This window comes from Meleagris gallopavo, chromosome 2 (genome assembly GCF_905368555.1).
Source record: "Meleagris gallopavo chromosome 2, MGAL_WU_HG_1.1, whole genome shotgun sequence".
In the NCBI taxonomy this organism is placed as follows: Eukaryota; Metazoa; Chordata; class Aves; order Galliformes; family Phasianidae; genus Meleagris; species Meleagris gallopavo.
In genome coordinates, this window is record NC_139405.1 from 34,497,769 (window position 1) to 34,521,180 (window position 23,412).

General features: G+C 34.2%; 1 protein-coding gene across 8 annotated transcripts in view; it reads right to left on the reverse strand.

Annotated features, from left to right (window-relative positions):
- Positions 1 to 23,412, reverse strand: part of SDCCAG8 (SHH signaling and ciliogenesis regulator SDCCAG8) — a 104,194-nt gene that overhangs the window by 70,884 nt on the left and 9,898 nt on the right. For 6 of the 8 annotated variants that reach the window (XM_085219627.1, XM_085219630.1, XM_085219626.1 and 3 more), the window contains exons 4-12: positions 23,185 to 23,298; positions 22,651 to 22,776; positions 22,225 to 22,344; positions 20,899 to 20,963; positions 18,304 to 18,492; positions 16,236 to 16,374; positions 14,200 to 14,352; positions 11,359 to 11,493; positions 7,590 to 7,706 (exon numbers count right to left, since the gene is read on the reverse strand). In XM_085219627.1, the coding sequence (XP_085075753.1) occupies positions 7,590 to 7,706; positions 11,359 to 11,493; positions 14,200 to 14,352; positions 16,236 to 16,374; positions 18,304 to 18,492; positions 20,899 to 20,963; positions 22,225 to 22,344; positions 22,651 to 22,776; positions 23,185 to 23,298 (1,158 nt within the window). The remainder of the gene's footprint in view (positions 1 to 7,589; positions 7,707 to 11,358; positions 11,494 to 14,199; positions 14,353 to 16,235; positions 16,375 to 18,303; positions 18,493 to 20,898; positions 20,964 to 22,224; positions 22,345 to 22,650; positions 22,777 to 23,184; positions 23,299 to 23,412) is intronic. The other 2 variants (XM_085219631.1, XM_085219632.1) reach the window with 2 other exon arrangements.

A 23,412-nucleotide genomic window follows, 5' to 3' on the forward strand; every position in this document is an offset into this window, starting at 1 on the left:
TCATACTCTATTAAAATGTAAAAACAACTTGAGAAACCTTTTAGCAAATCAAAAATATATTAAAAGCAAATGAGCTAATAATCGATTTATGACATTCACTGTTATTCTAGTATTCTTACGTACCAGGTACGAAATCACACAGCATAACCTAAAAAATCAATTCTGCAGCACTGTAATTTTGGAGGGAAAGATATTTCCACAAATTTGCAGTACTTTCTTTTCTTTGTTTTCTACTTCATTCCTTCATTTTTAACACATTAAAAGGACATAAAATAGAACCAAGAAATACAAGAATGAAGACAAAGTAACAGAAAGTGAAATATAAATGCTATGGTTGTCGGCATTTGCACCAAAAGGCAAACAACAACTATAAAATCAGATACGTTTCAAATTAATATATAGTAAAACTTTACAGGCCCTGAAGCTCCCATGTTCTGTTTCACTTACTAAACCAGCCTTTCAAAGCAATGAAACTGGTGTATAGGAGTAAGGCTAAAACTAAGCTCCTTTTGAGAGGTACCATCAGTATTGCAATTCAAGTGCACTTAACCATTCTATATGACAGCAACAGGGAATTTTTGCATTGTTTAAAACTGATCTCAACCAATGTTGCCTTCTGTACTTATTTATATACAAATTAATCAAAACCAGAATTCTCTCTCAGTTTCTTTTTCTCTTTTTTAATTTATAAGAAAGAGCAAACTTTTTGCAGCAAGATTCCAAGGTATTTTACGTGGAGAAAACTAGCAGCTCATATTCAGCAGGGGTCACTCGCAGTCATTTCTATCCTAATCTTGATATCAATCAAGCAAAACTATGTTCTGATCAGTCCCTAAACCTCAGACCTCCCAGGCACGGCCATCTGACATAGCATATTGCACCTGAAGAGCTATCCAACTTCATAACGTGACTTAGGGCCACCACAAGGTTAACCTCCGCTAGGTCCCAACAATGTTTTTCTCCCTTTTGAATTCTATGTGAATCACTGCTGTTTCCTATTTAAATCTGCTTTAGGATACAACTTAGTTTTGAAAACTAAATCTGGTTTCAAAGGAGAAAATTCCTTTCTGGAAATATATTTGAGATTAAAAAGCTGTGAAGTGTACCAGTGAATTACAAGAAATACATGAGCAAGGCTCAAAAGAGTCCACAAAGATCACCTCTTGAAACTAGAGTCAATTCTCTACAAACATAGAACCACCAAATTTCTACAAATCATTTAGTCCAAAACATAAATCTCAAGTTAGGAATGACATTGAGAACCCGCTCATATATCGATGCTGAAAGATGACAAATGTGAGCAGAAGCACAGAGGTATCTCCAATAAAAGCACAGAGTTCCTTTTCCCCACCAACAGTTCACAAATCTATGGAACCTCCAAACACCAGAGAGAAAAGCAAGGGTTTAATCTAGATGAATAGTAGAGACTGCAATTTGTTGGACAGATATTAATTATTCTAGCCTTATTTAGTGGAAGTCTTGCAGTCCTCGGGCGCACCTAGTTTTGTGGCCACATTACTGCTTCTACTGCAAAGAAACATAATGGCATCTGGCAGTAGTGTGACATCCCTTCAACATAATAAAGAGCAAAACTTCAAGACCAGAGTCATCACCTATGCAAAAGCCAGGAGCAAACCTTCTGCTTCCAAAATGATCAAGAATTAACAGAGATGAGGGTCTGCAGATCAATAGAAAAGAGGCAGAGAAAGAACAGGGAATAGCATGGAGGTGGGATGATCTCAAAGACATTTTTAAATCTAACGAAAGCAAACTTTCTATCTGTAACTGTTAGTTATGTGCAGCTGGGGCAAGAAAAAAAATGAAAAAAAAATGAAAGACAAGATTTGTGTTGCTAAGTATATATTTATGAATATGCACACACCATTTTTAAATTAAGCAGTACTTTAACATGTCTGTCCTTGTGCAAACTCTCAAAGAGCAACATGGCCCCTGGATATTGTGAATAAATACCTTGAAAAATATGAAGGAATAAATATCTTATACAAGGATTTTACCACATTATTTTCTTGAAAATATTTGAACTACACCGCTATTTCAGGAACAAAACTTTCAAACCCATGAAGATTACTACTGCAACATTTTAACAGACAACACTGCCGTAATAGAGATTATCTCAGCAGCCACCAGTAGAGATAAGAAAATGATTTTATACCACAGGGGAACAAGGTGTATTTTTAAATGGACTGCAGCTGTGGGTGTTGGGGGTTGGTGGGGAGTAGATGGTTTGCTCATTGAAAAGAAATTGTCAGAAAAGCAGGGTACATATAAGAAATACAAATAGGAAGATTACACCTTCACTGTGGAGAAACAGGAGAGGACAAAAATAACTTCATTTATCCTTTCAAACACATCTTCCACGTGACTGATGTGGGATTGTCTCTTCCTAGATAGCATTAAGAAAAGCTACACACTGACAGTAGAAAAGTGATAGTCAGGGACTTTTACATTATTTTACTTCAGAGCAGATTGTTAACACAATGACTGTTGATAAAGTCACTCTTACTCTAGTCTAAGAAGAAAAAGAATTGAGAAAACAGGCATTTCTGTAAGCATTAAGTATACACACACTTAAACCAAAAGCTATGCAACTCTTTTCCTACTTTGAATAATGTTTAATGCACATAAATAATTTCATATGTTAACACGGTAACACCACTGTAGGTGACAGAGCATGGATCAAGATTACTTGGGCCGTTGGCAGCTATGAGAAATAAAATTCTGATAAGTAACATGGGCTGAAAAAGCTCACCTCACTCTTTTTAGCAGGCCAGCTGCTTTAAAGAAGCAGACCAGTACAAAAAAAATGAAGTAAAATAATAATTAAAAAAATCTACTACTGGGATTCCCAGCCTCAGATATTTTTCTCTTGAAAACAGGACTAAGAGTGTATTATGAAGGGTGATCCTCAGTGATCCTTGTGGAATGGATGGTTGACATATAAAACACGATAGCACAGCAAGAACAGCAGATATTTCATAATTTTAATTAGACACTTCTTTTGTAAAAAGTCAAGTTCCATATCAACATTTTTACTCGAAAAATCTTGAGTTGAGCTACTAAACCCAGTAACGAAAATATTTTCCTCCTGAATAGATCAGAAAATTCGTAACAAAGCCATAAAGTAGTAACATTTTACTCCCTTCTCCTTTACCTACTTTGAGATTAGGACTTGGAATATTAAAAAAAAGAAGGATTAATGATAAAGCTTTTAGTTACGCTACAAGGTTATAACACAGTCTTTCTTAAGGTTTTCTTGTCCAATAGCAATTTCGTGGTTTTTCTTACTCTCAAGGCCACTGTTTTCAAGAAAAAAAATATCTAACCTTAAGAATTTCAAGCTGTCTGTTGTATTTTCATTCCTTTACTCCCTGCCAAACAGCATTCAAATACACTTACTAACTCAACAAATTCCTTTTAAAAACAGAACTTTCTGAGAATCTTTTTAACTAATGGAGTCACAAAATATTCAGTATAAAAATGGGCATTCATGTAACAGCTGTAAATTCTGCCATACAATCCTAGTCCACCCTCACCAGAGTACTAAACCTTGCAATTCTATTGAGTTTCAAAACATCTGGTGATATTGCTAATGTCCCAGCCCGTGACAAACTTCATCTTGTGAAGCATGGCTCATATCTATTCATAAGATGACATCTGAGGGAATCAGTGTCTTCGGAGGTTGTATCTTGTCTTGTATTGGACACACTTCACGCATTTCCAGAATATATACTCAAATTCTTGGCCTGTTTTATTTTTGACGAAGACAGTCAGTAATCTCTTCATTTATAATGTCTAAATTAGGTTACTATAAATCATGGATTTATGACAAATGCGATAAACATTCCCAAAATACCTTTTGGCAAAATGCTTTTGGACTGCAATTTTGCCAGATTTTTATTTGTCTGCAAAATTGTCATTTAGTCTATAGTGTATGGAGACATCATTTAGGTTTTGTCATACAACAGAAAAATGTTCTTATGTATAACTCTTTCCACATGTATAGGTTGCACATATTAGTGACTCCGTCGTCTTTTATTTGGGATCAGAAACTTACATATCACAGCTCGTAAAAAATCTTGGGTTTTTCTGGTATGATATTTTTGGAGGTTTTTGTTCTGTCACCTACAAGGCATGCAAGAGAATTCTGCTATCCCCAGTTTCAAATTATACTTGAATTTTAAATACAGTATTGAAAGGTTGTTTTCCTGTTGTTTTCATAGGTTAAACTTAGAGGCTAAGACTTATTCCTACATAAAATGTTTATCTGATTTTAAAATAAAGTTTTTAAAGAAAATTTACAGGACTGATTTTCTGTGGTTGCATTTAACATATTCCAGTGCTTTATTAAAAGAAGCCCAGTTGTAAAACACTCCTGAACTCTAACAGAGATTAGAGCCCAAATTAGCTGGGACTACATAAGCCAAGACTACAAACTGCTTTCTGAAGCTTGCAAGATTTTCTAAACCAAATAAAAATGACTTACAAAGACACAGGAAGCAATTAACAGTAGATTTTTTTTTTTTTTTTTAATGCAGAGTAGGAGAGAATAAGTGATGCTAATCTGAGGAAACAATGACTTCAAATTTTCACAAAAATGATTTCCACAACAAAAGCACACATCAGCCCATGCAGTGCTTCTAATTTCACAGAAAAAGTACTGTAAAAGTGAAGACCTACTGTGTCAAACATGCCACAATTTTTTCTTCTGATAATAGCTATTTAGGTTAGGGCGTGACTTCTTTCTGATATAGTTGTGCTACTACAACCCCTAGTGTGGACACTGTTTACTGCCATGAAGGCATTGCACTTTTTTTTTTTTTAAAGCTTGTTCCTCAGAAGGTAAAGCATTAAGTATTTTATTTCAGCACAATCACAACCACAATGAGAGAGCTGAGACAGAAAAAGAGAGGGCAGTAGGTTATGCTACTTTACAATATACTGGCTCACATGAACAGATGCAGTTTTTGTGTTGAGAAACCCTGCGGTATATTTCTTCCTTGCCCCTTACACCCTCAATCCTAGGGTTAATCACATCATGATGGATGATACTACAAAATAGTTATTCAATTTAAAAGGTTGCATTGCTCTTTGGTTCTTTGTTTTTATTTTAAGATATATTCATGTCCAATGTCAATTACAGGTATTCCCACAAAAGCACCAGTATTCTAAATTAGTCCCTACTGAGTGATAAAGACAGGAAAAGAGATATCAGAAAAAAGAGGAAAATACTATATATTATGTACACAGAATTTCCTTTAACTTCCCTAAAGGATACAAATTCATTTTCAAAGAATGTTATAAATATCAGCTTTTACCAAATATATACCTGATCATCTCAGATTGCACACATAGGAATTTATGACTCTTCTGACACACCTGGATAACATTAATCCTTTTTATAATCCTTTTTATACACAAACTCAAATACATCTTCAAAACTAGAACTTATCCACACAATTAACAAACACAAGCATATCTCAAAAAAACAAGGAAACTCATTCTCAATATATCAGAAGTGAATTTGAAATAACATTATTTGCTTTTAAAACAGAAAAATGTATAGCAGTACTGTTTGTACACTAGTATTTCTCTACTTTTAAAATATAAATATGTATTTATTATGAACAGATGGTGGCCAAGAAAGGTATCAACTCTGTCTTAGCCAGAAGGTCAGGTCATGGCTGAGAGACCAAAGAACAATTATTGTTTGCAATTTAGTGCCATGTAAGATAAAACATCTTAGGTTCATCCTTAAATACACTAAATGTGATTAAGCTGTTTTCATTTTATTTATAGGAAACAATTCGCAGTGACAATGTTTGTAAAGCTACGCATTAAAACAAGAAAAAAAAGGAATAAAACACACCTTTTAACACATTAAATAATATGAGGACCTATACAGAACTTTCTTGATTACTAGTGTCTCACCAATGAAACAGCTAACAGACACTGAGCCTCAGTATTTAAAAAAAAATGTTTTCGATTGTTTTTTTTTCCTACTTTTCTTTTACAAAGGAACCAACTATTGTATTTGAACAATATAGTTACTTTACGTAATTACTGAATTACTCTAATCTCTACTGCTAGGGATTCTCCCTCCATCACTTTATTTTAATTATACCAAATTATCACATTTTAGTATACTCATTCCCACAATGAATAAAATACTATTATGTCAATACATGAGGTTAGAATATTTTGTTCAATTTTGCAATTTATTCAGAAGGCAATCCTGAAGCAAGTCAGAGAACAGGATTTAAAATCCAAGTTACTTCTTCAGATATCTTATTAAACACATCCTGTTTTATTTGTATGCCAAGATTATGCCAACTCTCTTATCTGTGATATCTGTCAAGGCACAGACGACAAGCCTGCTTTTTGTTTTTCAAAGTGTCCTTAGGCCTAAGGGATGCAGGAGGATAGAAAAAAAAAAAAACAAAACAGAAAAAACAATCCTGAAAACAAAAGGCTTTGGAAGGCCCCTGTTTTTCTGGGCTAGAAAATTTTTCAATACATATTAATGAGTTATTTTATCTAATTAACTTTTTTGATTTTATGTATCTTTTTATTATAACTTGAATCAATAACATTTCAAGTCCAAACTTGTACTTAATTAAGTTATTAATTAACTTAATAAACTTATTTTCTACATGCAGATTTTGGGCAACTGGTAAATAAAATTTAATTTTAGAAATACTGCATTTTTTTCTATGTATGTTCTTACACAGGCACTGATTTGTTCACTTATTTACAAGTAGAAGAATGATTTAAAACTTGTTGGATAGTCTGCTCTATGTAGAAAATCCATGTAAAAATTATGCTTTCATGCATCTTATGCACTCCTCTGTGTATTCAGAAGAAATTTACTCCCGTGAAAAATGACAACTTTTGAAGGAATAACTGGAAGTTTGAATAGCTAACTAAAAATGGATAGAACTTCGACAAAAAGGGCACTTCAAAAGATGCAGAGTACACCAGTTTAAGCCAAGTATGTTGCATGTTATCCTAATAATATTCCTTATTGCAGTGGATGTTTTTTTCACCTGTAAAGCATATACTGGATTTTGTATATAGTATAAGAGACAGTTTGTTTTTTAAACTTTTCTATGAACCCCAGCATTCATTAGACTTGAATCTTTAAAGAAACTGGAAGACAAATGATCTTCTTTTTTCCTGGTACAGTTAGTTTATGTTTAAGACTTCTTAGTGTTTTGTCAAGCTATATGTATACCTAGTTACATGTGATTTACTTGTCAGAAAAGACTGTATAAGCATATGTATACAGTATATACAATTCAAGTACGTTGTATGAATTCATATGCTAAAGTAATTCTGTATGAAAGCATGGGATGAGTACTACGTAAAACTTAACAAATTAGGGCTGAAAACAAGAATAAGATAACCAAGAGGTATTTACTTAACAGTAATAGCTGGCTTGTTGCCATTAATTCAGAAACCATTTAACAGTAATAAATGACCACTATCAGAAAAACGAATCATTCCAACTTCCGAAATAACCCTATTTAGGCTTCCAATAACTGCAAAGCTACAGCAGTATCATCTCTTACCTGGTCCTTAATTTCAAGCTGCCTTATAGTTTTTGTTCTGTACTCTCTGAGCTCCTTTTCTGCCTCATCCTTCTTCATTTTGGTTTGATTCAACTGATAGCGCATTTCTCCACACACCTGTTAGATTATACAGACAACATGATCCGTAGCTTGAAGAGCCAGGATTTGCAATGAGATCTTTTGGTGCCCCCTAGAGGTCATTTAAATGCAAGATTTTAATTTACAGAAATTTTAAGACTACATATGGTAAATGTTTTTTACATAAAAAGCAGATCTGAATTCTCTATATAGTGATTAACTTTGAAATATGCACAGCCTTCTACATTCAATTATATTTGGATCAAGAATTTGCTAACTATAAATATTTATGTTGTAAATATATGTGCCACTAAATACTGTTAAACTACTGTCACTTTTATATTCTTCTCCCATTCTTTCTGAAATCTCAAGAAAGTCTATGTGAACAACCTGGAAGTAAAGAATCTATCACACTCCTATGTAAGGAGTATTTCTTGTCTTGCCATCTTACTGCTGTTAAGAAAAAAACATTCAGAGGTTAATACATTAATTTTCAAAGTTAGATCAGAGCACTATAGACTTGCTATAAGTCAAAGACACGTTATTTTTAAAATGCGTATTTCTACCATATGCATGGGCCAAAAGAAAAGGACTGAAGCAACATTTAAAAAAAAATAAAGATCACCTCCACAAAAATCAACAAGTATTCTGTGCTGTTGGGATGTTCACTATCTTAACCCCTCATTCCTTTTACACCTGAAAGGTAGCTTGACTTCAGAAAGCTTGAGGGAGCCTAATCCCTCCCATCTAACTATTACTCCGTGACAACATTACTCTCCTATTTCCCAATTTAATTAATTCTATTTAAATTTAGCTGTTAGGAATGGAGAAGGGTAGCAGACAAGCTGTCTCCTTTTCACTTTTCCTGGCCAATTACCTCCAATTTGTGGCTATTTATTTTATCTCAATAATGAACAAAAATATATGCAAGATTGCTATCCCTCACAATCCCTAGTGAGAACGGTTACTTTCAAAATTTTCTTTCCAACTCACACCTGCCTTGCTTATTCTCTTCCATGAGCCTTGTTTCCTAAATAGGCACATTTTTAATTTACTGCTAATGTGCACTTAACAATTTCCACTCACACATTCTACAAGACAAATTCATTTCAATTGTTCAGTCTCATCTCTCTTTTCATTTCTATATTTTTTTCACTCTTAAAAAAGGTACAGGGAAAGTAAAGATGCATACGGCCATCAGGTCACCTTATGAAAAAAAACAATAACAAAACGAGAAATGCTTGTGTCCAATAGTCCGAGCTCAGGCAGAATTAGCTATAAATCACAATTTATTTCACTCTTTTACAGAAGTGGACAACCTTCAGAGTAGAGAGGTGCATCAGAGCAGAGAGTTGCAACAATTTATATTTCTTATTTCCCAGCACAAATTTCCTCCCACTTCCCCATTGGTTGAGTACTCCAGAGGTTTACAACCTATCCGACTCTTCTAATTCCCTTAGCAGTTGTCCCACCCCTTTTACTGCTTGGTTAACCCCTCCTAATTCTTGTTTAGTTTTTACCTATTATGGTATCTGAGATAACCTCTCATACTTAACCTTCCCTTCTGGTTCTCACTGAAATCACAGAACCAGTTTGTACCAATACATCTTCTGATGCTACTTAAAAACACGGGTCTTCTATTCTGTGAGCAGGAATTTATCTTGTATCAGAGCTTGTTAGAGTCATAACATCGTACTATTATTCAAAACAACATTTATTTCCTCGCAGAACGGTTCTGACATTAAGATACAGCATCACTTATGAATTAAAAGTATGAGAGGGAAAAAGGACCATTTTCTTGGAGGATAACTTGCTCATTTAGTCCTGTTGCAAATGATGGAAAGTACAAAACACTATAAACAATGATATAGTTTTTTATCTGTTTTAATTTTTAATTTTTCTTTTTTTAAACATTGAAATGTGACATGCAACTGAAAAATCCTAAGAAGCAGCTGCACGGATTGCCAATCCTGTTTTTCTAATGCTTTCATTCTTTATATTAAGAACGAACAAACTGTGACCTGTTCCTTCCTCTAAGCAAAATAAAAAACATGCAGCCATCCCTGCCTTTGGCTTCCCTGCACACAGTACACACTGAATAACACAGAAGGATCAGCAGATGGTGCTGTCCTAATAACTGATTTTCCATCCTTCTAGTAGTTCAAAATGAAGGTTGAAAAAAATTCTCGCCGTGCTTCCCCTCCCCCCGCCCTCTCTACACGAAGTACAGGTTAAGAAAAAAAGAAGAAAAAAAAAAAGAATTCCAGAGAAATCAAAATTTAGTGTTTTTATTAATGGCAAACCAAGTTTGGAAATGAATCAGATACACTAGGGGAGGTAAACATTATACAATCAACGAAAGCAGTCATGGCAATGCACGTTGTTCCAGGAGCTCAACTTTGGGACTTTCCTCCAGAATTTTTAGTTGATCTCAGGGACATGAACACGCTTTTCCAGTCTCTCATGACAGTGCAATGAAAACACAGCATTGCCTACTGCAAACGGGTCACCTATTCAGCTTTGTATCAATTTTAACTCAAGCAGAGACTAGGAGCACAAAATTACCTCTCTCAGGAGATTGGTTCAAATCAGCAGGCTATAAAATTGGTCAACCCAAATCAGTAGATATTTGGACATATTGCTTCCATCCCTTGCTACCCCACCCTCAAAAGTAGCACTACAGCCATCCACAAATCTGGTCCAGAAAACCAAAACTTACATGTATCAGAAGAGGTAAAACAGAACAGATCGTTTTTACATTTTTAAAATGAGCTTTCCTATTTCTTTCAGTTGAATTTGAATTAAGTTTTCTAGTGCATTTGATGGGCTCTTTGCTGTACATTTTCTGCATAACTTTCACCTACTTGTAGAGAATGAGCAGCTGATGAAGACAAACAGCTGATAATCTCCCCAGAAGTGGAGGCCTGAAGAACAAATTGCACCCCAAAACCGTGCGATTAACTATTGGCTATAGGGTTACTGAGCAGCCACAAACATTTCAAAAGGTCATAACAAATTTTCATTCGCAGATTGTCTATTCTATATAAAATTAGCATCCCCTCATCTTCATGAAGTTGAATTGATTTCTACGATAAAAAAATAACTGCTGTAACAAGCTATCATTCTCCATTATAAGCTTCAGACTGCATTTTTTTTATTTCTCATGTCATGACTGACATTAAGGCTCTAATCGGTTGAGAAATGTGCAATATAGAGCACTCCAAACTGATACAGACAGACCTAATTTGAATATAAATTTTTTATACTGTGTGTACATAAAACAGATCTAATATATATTTTAAACAGTAATTCTTACACAGAAGAAATATTTCTTTGTAGAATGCTTATCATCAACATTAATTAGTAAAGGAGTACACTGCAAAGCATTTCTACAAGAAAGTACTTGAAAAAACTTTAATTACAAGACAGGGTTGAATACTATGTGACTTACTTACACCTAATACAGATTATAATCAGAATTTGCGTAGCCTGTGAAAAAGTAAGCTTAACTTTTGAATCACAATGTGACTTGGCAGACATAAAAGTTCTCTCCTGTAAAACTTTACATGGAATCTTCAGAAGAGTTTACATTTGTAATCACGCGCTCTTTACCAGTACAGAGGAAAATGGAGAAACAAAAAAAAACTCTCATCTTCCAAGTCACAGCAATGAAGTAAAGCAATGTGCCTACCTTGTTCATCTCCATTTCGTGAGATGCAAGCTGATGTTGTGATTCTTCTAACTGGTTAACTAGAGAATTCTTTTCCCTTGTAACTCTCTCTACTTGAGCCTCTAACATGGCAACATTCTCAGACATGGCCGTCACCTGCAAAATAAACAAGAACACAGCAGTGATGAAATTCAGCCAGCTACAGATTTAAACCCTGTAGGACTTTCTCCTTGAAAGTAACTGCAGCTATATAGACAAAATATATGCCAAGAAATGCAAAAAAAAAAAAAAAAAGCATAAACTAGAAATATAATAAAAATATTAACCAAATACGGCTAAATTACTTTAATAATTGGTATGTTAATTTGAATTAATTTATCATGAGGTCATGCATTTGAAACTTTCCATTAGTCAGATTAGTCTTCAGAACTTGCAAACATGATCGAAGTGTCATATGCACCTGGTTGCAATACTTTTGCAGCTATGGAAGAACTATTTAACACCTTCTTATCTGTACTTATGTAGATCAGTTTCAACAAAATCACATTCCCCCAGCTATCTTTTGCACCAGCAAAAAAAAAAAACAAAAAACAACTGCCATTGTAAGTATATATATTCAATTAATTCCAAGTTCAGACAGTACTTTCGCACTGAAAATCAAAGCATAATCCAAAAAGCATATAGAAATAGTATGGTAAAAATTTAATTAATTCAGATCAGATTTTACTGAGCGCTGGAAAAAAATGTAACAATAAAACAGAGACAGTGACCCTTCAGCTATTTAGCCCTGAAGCTTACTAATGTAATGGAAATAATGGTGTCTGACAGTTCTAGGTTAACTTACAGGAATTCAAAGCCAAACCTAGAGGATTACATATTCATAACTATTCTTCACTCATTATATATCCACCTGAACTTTGAAACATACCATTTCTTTCCCTCAAACAAATGACTTCTTAAAGAAAGTGATAAAATACTCACATAGCATACAGTGCATCAAGTCAACCCTTATTTCTACCATTTCATTGTCCTGAAGCACAATAGCTAATCGAATAATACGTAGACTTAAATCATACGTAGACTTAAATCATACGTATAGATCATAGTTTTCTAGAAAGTTACTCTATATCTTTCTTAATTACTAAGAATGACATCATCATAGTATCACTATGCAACATTTAATGCATTATATGGGATTTTGGAAAAAAAAAAAAAAGAAAAAAGACAGACAGACTACAAGTCCTAAGACGAGATCAGTTTCAGTAAAACACAGCACAGCAGCTTGTGATAAAATACAAGGTGATGTACTGACATGAAAGAATGAATTATTCTGCTGAAAAAAAGTATGAAATGCTTATCTAATACTCTGCATTTTAGAGTGCATATTCTGCTCTGAAATAAATCTAAATGACTAAAGCTTAGAATCATAGAATATCCTGAGTTGGAAGGAACACACAAGCATCACTGATTCCATCTCGTGACTCTATACAGGAACTCTGAAATTCAAACCCTATGTCCAAACACTCCTTGAACTCTGGCAGGCCTAAGGCCAGAACCAGCACCCTGGGGAGCCCATTCCAGAGCCCAAACACTCGGCCTACTTCTGGTGAAGAACCTTTTCCTAATCCCCAACCAGACCCTCACCTGACACAACTCCATGCCATTTCCTTGGGTCTTGTCACTGTAACCAGAGAGCAGAAATCAGTGCCTTTGCTCCCCTTGCGAGTAAGCTGTAGGCCACCATGAGGCTTCTCCACAACCTCCACTTCTTCAGGCAGAATAATTCAAGAGATCTCAGTCACTCCTCACATGTCTTGCCCTACAGACCATTCAGCATCTTCATAGCTCTCGTCTGGACACCCTCTAATAATTTTGTCTTTACGGATAACTTCCAACAGACAGCAATGACTTAAAAAAAAACCTGCTTACTACTTAACGATGGCTCACTGTCCGCAGTTTAGGTTTTAATTTCTATTTGCCTTGCCAACAGATTTATGAAGCTTACTTTTAAAAATATTCAATCCTCATTACTATACTTAATTCTTGTTTTTAGATCCGAAATTGGAGTTGAAGGCTTTAAATTCCTATTACTGTTTCAGAATATTATCTCACAATACCAGAAATACAACCATATTTCTCTTAGTTCTATGCTATATATGGTCATATTACAATATGGCTTATTTCTAAAAAGAGCCAATAAATACAGAAAAAAAAACTACAGTCAGAAGAGAAATTCACTGTATTATTCCCCAAATTCCACCATAAAATGGTTGAAGAGGCTCTAAATCAAATGTCCCATAGGTTTACTGATGTTAGGATGAAGTTTCCTCTGTATATGTGTTACGTGGCAGAAAACTCTTGTGCTTTATACTCACATTACACTTGGATCTAGAAGTCTAGAGCAAGATTATGCTACAATGGTCAGTCAGTCTTGGTCAGTCAGTCTCAATATAAATAACAAGAGAGATTCTGTCTGAAAGATTCCATAAATATAGGGTTGTTTTATTTTGCTTTAAACAAGATTCCTCCACATTTCTGCAGATGGGCAAATTAAGCGTTGAAAAGATCTCTCTAAAAAAATACCATATTACAATGCAATTACAATACTGTAGCTTTGACATATAATGTAAGTATTATGTAGCACAAGGTCCTAACCTTCACACGTACAAAATTCTGAACGTTCAACTTGACAACTTATTCCTTATAGGAAGCTAGGAACAAATCATACTTTAAAGTAGTGTTAGAATAGATTTACTGAGCTTGAAAATCCAAAATAGAAACAAAGTAAAGGATGCCCAAACAGAAAGTTTAGAGAAATTTTATACTCCTTGTATATACAAATAGGAAAAATCATATGTGTACCATTGCTGCCAAGTTCTCCCTTTCTTTCTTCATTTCTTCTCGCAGAGCTTCTTTCTCCTCAGTCCTCTTATTGAGCTGCACAGCTAACTCCTTTTCAAGACGATTCTTCTGGCGTTCCATCTCACTTTTCAGTTGCTCACACTGAACGAGAGCCTAAATAAAGAAAAATATAAAAACAATTAGGTTTCTCATACTTAAAAATAAGATGTTAAATTACTGCAATATGTACCTAATGTGTTCAGAGAAACCAATTCACTATTAGGATGTTTTTTGTTGGTTTTTTTTTGCTTATTTGTTTTTTTACTTTTTTAACATAGTTATGATGTTTATCCAATCCTACCATATTAACATCTAGAATAGGACTAACAAATTGAAAACAGACGTACGTTTATTTGTATAAACATGCCCTATTGCGATTGGTAATTCTAAATGCATCTCTAAATGCATTTAGAAGTCAGGGCAAAGAAGAAAGCACTTGCAGGGTATATTTTCCAAATAAGAAGCTGTTCTTCTGCAGCTGATTATTTGCCTTTCATTTAAAACTCCTGAATGCACTTCTGTAGAACCAGTCTCCTATACCCGACTCCTTGCAAACTGCTGTTTTTACTATATGAATGGTTCAAAAAGTTATTCTATGAAATCTATGCAGAAAACACTCCTGGGTTTATTGCAGCTAAGCAAGTTTAGCCTTTCCAGATCTCTTCCTGGCTCTAAGGAACAGAAACAACTAAAAAACAGGAAAAAAATGATGCTTTTTAAAAAATAAGTACCTGAGGTCAGATAGTCTGATAGGATAATGAAACTGTAATACAGTGGACTTCTAAATGCTACCCCCTCACATTTCTCAGGTGGACTTTTCTAAGTGATTCTTTGATACTTACAAAAACAAACAGCCAATTCGTGCTTCCCCAGATAAATACTAGTATTTTAAAAAATAAATAAATAAAATAAAAAAATAAAACCACCAGCCAAACAAAAAAACACCATACAGAGCTGCTTTTCTCATATGAAAGACTTAAACCATTACTAACGTGAGCTAATTTGACTCATCACCTCTCTGTTGAGTAAAAACTTGAAGCTGCAATAATCACATCTAACGAGTATGTAGGATTTCAAGCTCTTACTATATTTTCTCCTACGAATCACAGACTTTATACAGAGTCTATGACACACATCCCTACAGCACTGGATAAATAATATCAACTACTATTGTTTATTCGGTCATTAGAACAATTATATCAATCTTACCCAAAAACAAAGGCACTTCATTAAAAACAAGTATACTTAAAAACCAAATAATTCAATAATGATTAAAGAAAATAGAAATATCCCCAAACCACAACCACTCGATTCATAGTAATTCACTAATAATGCAGTAGATGTCACTAAATCTCAAAGAAATAATTCAGATCAATAATAGTTATTATAGTAACTAGGGCTAGCATAAGCATTTGATCAAAAGTGGTTTTGTCATTACTATTTACCCCGTGCCAAAAGCTTCATAAAGGTAGCATTTTTAACTCTGAAGATGAGAAGTCCTATATAATAACTAATCAGTTCTTGCCTTGCACTCAACTGAGGTAAAACTAATTGTTTATAAATGTTTCAAATATTATTTCAGGAGCAGTTCAGAAAGGTGGTATTACCTGTGTGACCTATTGTAGGGCACTGCCTTAGCAGAGAGGCTGGACTCGATGCTCTCTTGTGGTCCATTCCAATCCCCTGGCTGTGTGATTACAATTATCTTCCTATACGTTGTAAATGCCTTTGAAAATGTTACCTTTCAGTTTTTATCATTGAGCTCTGAAACCACTTAAGAATTTAAATAATGGCTTCAGAATGCAATACATCCCACAGCTTTGGATGACAACTTAAGAATCCAGAGTTCATGTTACTGCTCAAAAGTATTCACAGTTTGAACCTACCACATCAGTAACAAAGGTTTTATGCACACATTCTCTCATTAGCTTGCAAACTAATTCATATTTACAGGAGTTTTGAATACTCAAAAGCTCTAATCTTTTTGATGACTTTACCTTTGTTTTTTCTAAATTGGCCTCTTCTGTCATTTGCACAGCTTGTTTAACTTGCTCATATGCATTTGATTCTCTTTGCTGCATCTCTTTCACGTTTTGCCTCACTGAAACAAGTGCATCCATCAAATCATCTCTTTCTCTGCACATAAAAAAAGAAAAAAATATACTTCTTCTGTATCTTCCCATAAGTAGGGGAAAAGCAGGTGTATCAGATAAACAGATATTTACAGATAAAACAGATATTAACAGATAGAAGACAAAGGTATTATGTGAAGCAAGACTAAAACCAGTACGGGTTAAGCATGAAAGACAGAATACTCTGAGTATCTGCTGAGCTGTTAATCTATCTGTATCTATCACCTGCTACTGGTCTTATGCTTCAAGATGGACTGTTAGGGAAGCTACCAGTAAATCTGGAAGAATTCAGGTCATGAATGTGCTGAAGCTGAGTAACATTACAAAATACGAATCCATGTTTAAAAAAAAAAAAAAAAAGCTGTATAAAATATCAGAACAAAGCAATATGGTATTACCCTGTCATTACACGTAAAATAGGAAGGAAAAAGAATTAAAAGAAAGGATTTAAGTTCCAAAAATAATTCAGGTTATTGAATATATCAGGAAAAAACAGTAGCTCTTTGCTGCACACTCTAACTGAGCTAAAGAAAAATACTCTTGGATTCTACACCTCCACACGACTTCTTTATTAACAAAAACCATATCAAAATGAGTAAAGTTAGATACTTAACTATCCCACTATTTTTCATATGGCGAATGCTTTTCAGTTCTGAGAGAATAATTGTCTCCATTTATTTACAGAACAACTAGATTCTGACTGAAAATTGCTGCTGTTTTGTCTGTGCATCTGTTGCATTGAATGGTAACAGTTCTGTGTATTCATTTTAGCAGCATTTGGACAAACTACTTAGTCCTTGTGAAAATATCTACTGTAATATCTTTGTTTTAATAACTTCAATCAAAGAAGTTGATTTCAGATGTTGTTGAGAGATGGTTTAAGAGGAAGAAATAAATCAGCTCAAATCTTTTGTTTCAAGCTGCCCTGTAACACAAGGTGACAAAAATGTACTGGCTGAGTTTCCACAGTTTCTGTGACAACAGTTACTATTAAAAAAAAAAAAACAAAAAAAAAGGCAGATTTGGAAACATGATTTTTCAGCAACAGAGAGCTTTCCCAGAAAATTCTTGGACTTGTGACAACAGAAAAATACATTAATCCTCCCAACATCCATATAATATGTAGAGATCACATCCATTTGTCAAACAGAATGTATTATGCCCCTTCAGACTTCCCACTTCTTGACCCACTACCTCCTCTTTAGCAGACTCATTCTAAAACTCTGGAAATCCTAAAAATCTTCACGTATCTGACAATAGACAGATGGTTGTTTAACAAACTTTGAGAAAGCTGCAGTATCCTGTCACTATTACTAACAAGTAAAAATTGAGAGATTTCTGAAGACGATTGACTAGCAGCACTTCTTTAAAAAAAAAAAGTTAATGTTGTTGGAATTTCTGAATTACTGTATCACATTACAAACCACATATACTATGTTCAGCTTGTACAGTTACTTTCTAAGCCCTTTAAATAAAAGCCACAATTTAAAAATGGTTGCTAAAAATATTTTCATTTCTTTCATTCAAAGGAAGTTGCCTTGAATTAGTTAGCAAAGTATTCCATCCCAAACTCTGGACCTATTAAACATATTCAAGGAAAAAAGGGATTTCTCTTGGTACAGTGAAAGGTTTACTTGTAGAATTAGCACAATAAATATAAACTACCAGCAGTCTGGTGGGGGAAATCCCAAGGGATTGCATTTATAAGATAAAGACTAACTTTCTTTTGCATTTGAAATAAGAAGAAAACTACCTATGGATTTCACAGTGGCTGTGACCTACACTCATATTCTGCCATCAATTTTCGTATTACAATCTGAACTTGGGACTCCATTGCCTTGTAAATGTCTCTACAAATACAACCATATTATAATCTACGTGGTTTAATGTAGGCAACTGTTATTTCATGAGAAACTAAATATCCCAAACTTACTTTGTTACTCTCTCAATGGCCTGCATGTGAACATTAGAATGTGTCTGTGCAAGAATTGCCTCCTGCTGTGCACATTTGAGACAAAGACCACCAACTCGACTAGAATTTGTGGCTGAAACAAGTGATTTCTGATATTTTAACCTTGCTTCCAAATCTTCACATGTCTTCTGAGATTCTGAAAGGTGTTTCCTAAAAAGAAGAAACAAAAATAAAAAAAAAATAATTTGAGCAATACCCAAACATTTCTACAAGCTATATTTACATGCAAAATATAACAATAAATGCAAAAAAAAAAAAAAAAAAAAAAGAGCTGTAAGAAACTCCATAATGTACATTATTTTACACATTTCAGTAGCCTGCGGAAAATCTTAGCAGAGAAATAGCAGTTAAACTGTGTCAACAAAATTACTAATAGATAAAACAAAATTAAATTATTTACTGAAAACAGTAAAGCCACACAGAAAATTTTAGATGAAACTTGTAGTCTTACATTTTTACTGAAGAGAAAAAAAGGATTCATTATCAAAAGAAACTTTGTAAATCATATACCATCATTTATACAATGGCTGTGCAAATATTTCAATATCCTATGAAAATGTATTTTTTTCCTGCTCTTATTGCTAATATTAACAGTAGCTCCTCATTTCTACGCTACTCTCAAATTAGCCAGCAAGTGACGATACACTTCCTAGAGAAAATCCAGCACAAGTTCTTTACAGAGAGAGTGGTGAGGTGCTGGAACAGGCTGCCCAGAGAGGTTATGGATGCCCCGACCCTGGAGGTGTTCAAGGCCAGATCGGACGGGGCTGTGGGCAGCCTGATCTAGTATTAAATGGGGAGGTTGGTGGCCCTGCCTGTGGCAGGAGGGTTGGAGATTCATGATCCTTGAGGTCCCTTCCAACCCTGGCCATTCTGTGATCTGTGATTCTGTGAACATTCACTCTGATCACCTCTCTGATCACTCTAGGGACAAAGTTGAGGTCAACCCCAACGCCAGAAAAACAGGGTAAGTTCTCTACTTCTCTCTGAAATTTATACCAGGTTCTATGAAGAATTTTCTCTAGAATTTCCAAGCATCTGTCATGGCAGGAAGAGCTCAGAAAGAATGCTGACATCAGGAAGTTCCAGACAAATGCACACTGCGCACATAAAGATCTATCTGACAAATTGTGCAATGTATCCAAAACTTTTGGTTTGTTATGCAGACCATCTGGGCAGCATACACATACCAAGTCTGACACATTCTGGCTGCACTAGATTTACTGAGCACACGATATGTATGCACATATATTTCCTTCTGGGATAGCTTCTGTGTACTTTTTTCCTATTTTAGTAGTAGGTCTATTAGAATACACTATAACCTGGACAGAATTTGCCCTGGGTATATCCTTGTACAGTCATGGTACAACAGACCTATTATTAAGAAATCTAGGGCAGAAACTGATGAGTTCTATGTAAATTCATAATTCAAGTTAAAAAAATAGGGATAGTTCCATCTGAAAACAGTACAATTTTGAAACTTGAAAGTGCAAAATCACCAGATCCCAAGTGTTTCAAAGCGCTTACACTTTCAAAGATGGCACCCCTTAGGAGAAAGTGAGAAGTTTCAAAAAGTACCTTTAGAAGTTTTCAGATGATTTCAATCTAATCTTTCTTTAATTTTCTCTAATTTTTTCTCTAATCTTTCTTTCTGAATATATTTAACACTATGCCGAAAGAGGAAGAAAGCCAACAGACTAGGTAGCTGAGATTTAAGATTCTCCTAGCACAATTGGCTTTGTACATTTATGATTTCATCACTGCAGATGGCATATTTAAACCAGTAACTTCTTTTGCATACAAGCACACGTAGAATTATGTAATTTTAGATATATTGGATTAGAAATTATTTGGGGAAAAACATAATTAAACAAATTTGGCAGCAGTATCATGAATGCAAGTACACAAGAATTTTATTCCAGAACACCAAATCCTACAGCGTTGGCTTCTACTGCTGGTTTTGCTAGTCTGCTGTCTATAATGAAACCACTCACTTAGAGTGCATGACCTATTTTCAAATATTTTTATTTTTGAAGCTATGCAGGTTACATGACTGGAAACACAGCATGCATACTTCAGAACAATTGTTGCCCTGTGCCAAAAGCATTATGTGGCCTAAACTAACTCAGAGATTCCTAAAATTTTTGATACCAGAAGAAAGTTGATTGTGAACGAGCTCACATAAGTTAAAACTTCAGCTTCTTTTTTAACTTTGTTTGTATTATCAGAACAGGCACGGAGTCTCCATAAGGAAACCGGACAAAAAAAAAGAGATTTCATATCAAGTTTTGAGGCTCAGTAATGTCTGAAAATACAATTTGACATAATTTATTAAATGGCAATACATACATTTTATAACAATGCATTCAATTATATTACTTGAGAAAACACAAATAAATCCTTTAAAACCAGCTTTCAGGCAAAGAACTTGAAAACATCACCTATAGTCTTTAATCACACTGTTATCTAAATTCAAATAAAGAATGCATCATGTTAGGAGTTGATAATATTTCTTCAACCATAATTTGAAGAAAAAAAATAAATATTTCACTATACCTTAGAGATTGTACTTGGGCATCCAAGATACTGACTTTATCCTGATAAAGAAGTTTTAGTTTCTCCTTTAGAAAAGATGGAAGAAGAAAAAACAAAACATAATTGTGTCTTTTGGTTTGTTCTTTGTACTGTCTTTACATATAAATCTAGACATCAGCCATATTTATTCTTTTTCCTGAAGATATAAACCTGTTAAATCACTAGACTCGGAGAAATCTAACTATTTCACATTTTTGTTAAAGTTCACAACATGAATAAACCTCCCATTTTCTTAGTTCTACACATCTTGCCAGTTCCTTATATGATATAAATTGCTACAGCTCCACAAATTTCAACCATCTACAATAATTTAGAAAAATTTATGATCTTATCTCAGTTTTTCTTTTACTCTCCCACAACCCTGCAGAAATAAAAGATTCTTCAAGTAGAGTAGCTATTTTTTCATAATATAATAATATACTCCTACTACCTGGGACTCCTATTACCAAGAAACAAATAAATCAAGCACAGCAGTGATAAAATACAATGATGATAGCAATCCAAAGAAAGCATCAGAAATTTAGCTCACTATGATGCTTAGAAAGAAGTCACAATCACTACGATACTCCTACTGTAAATATTACTGAGGAAAAAAAGTGCATTTATTGTAAAAAAACTAGCTGTCAAATTGGTGTTATTGATAACTGAATATGTTTTCAGTTAAATATGTGCCAGAAGCACGATTAGAAGCATCCCAAAACTTTCAATTAATCCTGTTTTTTGTTTGTTTGTTTTTTTCCCCAAAGGATGCCACTGTCACCCAGTTCCTTTAGAGCAAATGAATCTAGAATACTGTCCCAAACTTAGGAAACAGGATAGGCTCTGAATCAGTAAGAGTTCTTGGTATCTCTAAAAGCACAACAAGTGTAATTCAGACCAGGGAAGAGAGACTGAGCAAAGCCACTTTTGTAGCTTACTGACCCTGCTCTGCTCCAGAAGTAGGAAAACTCATTGCAAACAAGCTTCTCTGGAGGCCTGCCTAAAATACAGCGGCTAGTTTCCATCTGCTTATGGGTTGTGTTACTGCCAGAATCTCCAAAGTACAGTGGAGCCATCACTGACCTGGTATTCTTGAACTAAGACTTATCTCTTGGAAATCAACACCTGCATCTGTGTCTAATTGGAGAATTATATTAATTAGTGAATAACAAGGAGATGAGGTTTAAGAGAATAAAATTTGATCTCAAATTAAGGTTCAGCCAACTCCTTCCATAAATCTATTACAAAATTGCAGCAATAACAGTACTGAATCCTTTTCCAAAGTAAAAAAAAAATCCTAATACCAACCAGTTCTACATGCCATTTTTCTACTTCTCCAACAGTTTTTGAAACCAAAGCTGGATCTCTGTTATATGCTGATGACGATTTAGAAGGTTGACGCAGCTTCAAATCATTATGCCTGGAGTTCTGATTATTTGCCAAAAATGAAAATGTTAATGCTTCAATTATAATTATGTATGCTGTATTTTTAAAACTAACATTAATTATGTAAATATCAAATGTTGTAATTTTAATTACAGTAAAATATAAGAGCCAGTACACAAGTTCATTAGGTTAGCGATCTCTGATGATATCTACAGAAATTCATGTTTTCAAACTGTCATTTTGTTTTGACTAAAATTCAGTTTGAAGATAATCATTTATATAAGTTTTTCTTAATAGGAGTTAGTTCATTGAACCCTGGTTAAAACAACAAGAGAAATAAAAACTTACTGAAGTATCTAGAAGAGCTTGTTCTCCCAAGGTATATTCTGCAGTCAAAAATTTCAGTTTCTGATGGAGGTCCTCATTTTCAAGTATAACTACTCGAACCTGATCTTTCATCTCAGACAACTCCTCCTGTGAGAGGGAGAAACTGCATGTAAAAGGTTCCTTAAGACAATCATCAACCTCTTGAGAACAAAGTTGAAAATATTTATCTAGTTTATTTCAGCTTTTTCAAACATAATAACAACACTCAAAAAAGAATTGTTTTTATACAGAAATTTAAGCTACAAAATAATTATTTCTTAAAAAATACACTTATTTGCATTTGTAAGATGAAATAAAAACATATTTGAAGCTCCTCAAACACCACATAAACACCAAGATGCGCGATAAAGCTCGGTGTTTATTGAACTGTGGTTTACCCATTTTTGGTCACTGAAGCAATTTATCTCAAGGCTAAGCACAAGTTTTTCTTAAAGCAACTCTTAATAATTGGGGGATCAGGGTTTCAGTAGCTGAAATATATTATGTAATAAATACCTTGCAAAACTTCACTTCTGCTTCTAAATGGTTAATGTACTGAGACTGATCATTAATTCTAGGAATAAGATCAGAAGGATCTGCTAAGTCTTCTGTTGCAGCTTCTGGGGTTTTCTGAAGGAAGTAAAGAACAGTGTGTGTTATTTTCTGGTTTACCAATTACTGCAAGAAGAAGTCACTTGCACACAGTATACAGCCTATGCTTAATAAAAAAAAAGTACCAGGTCA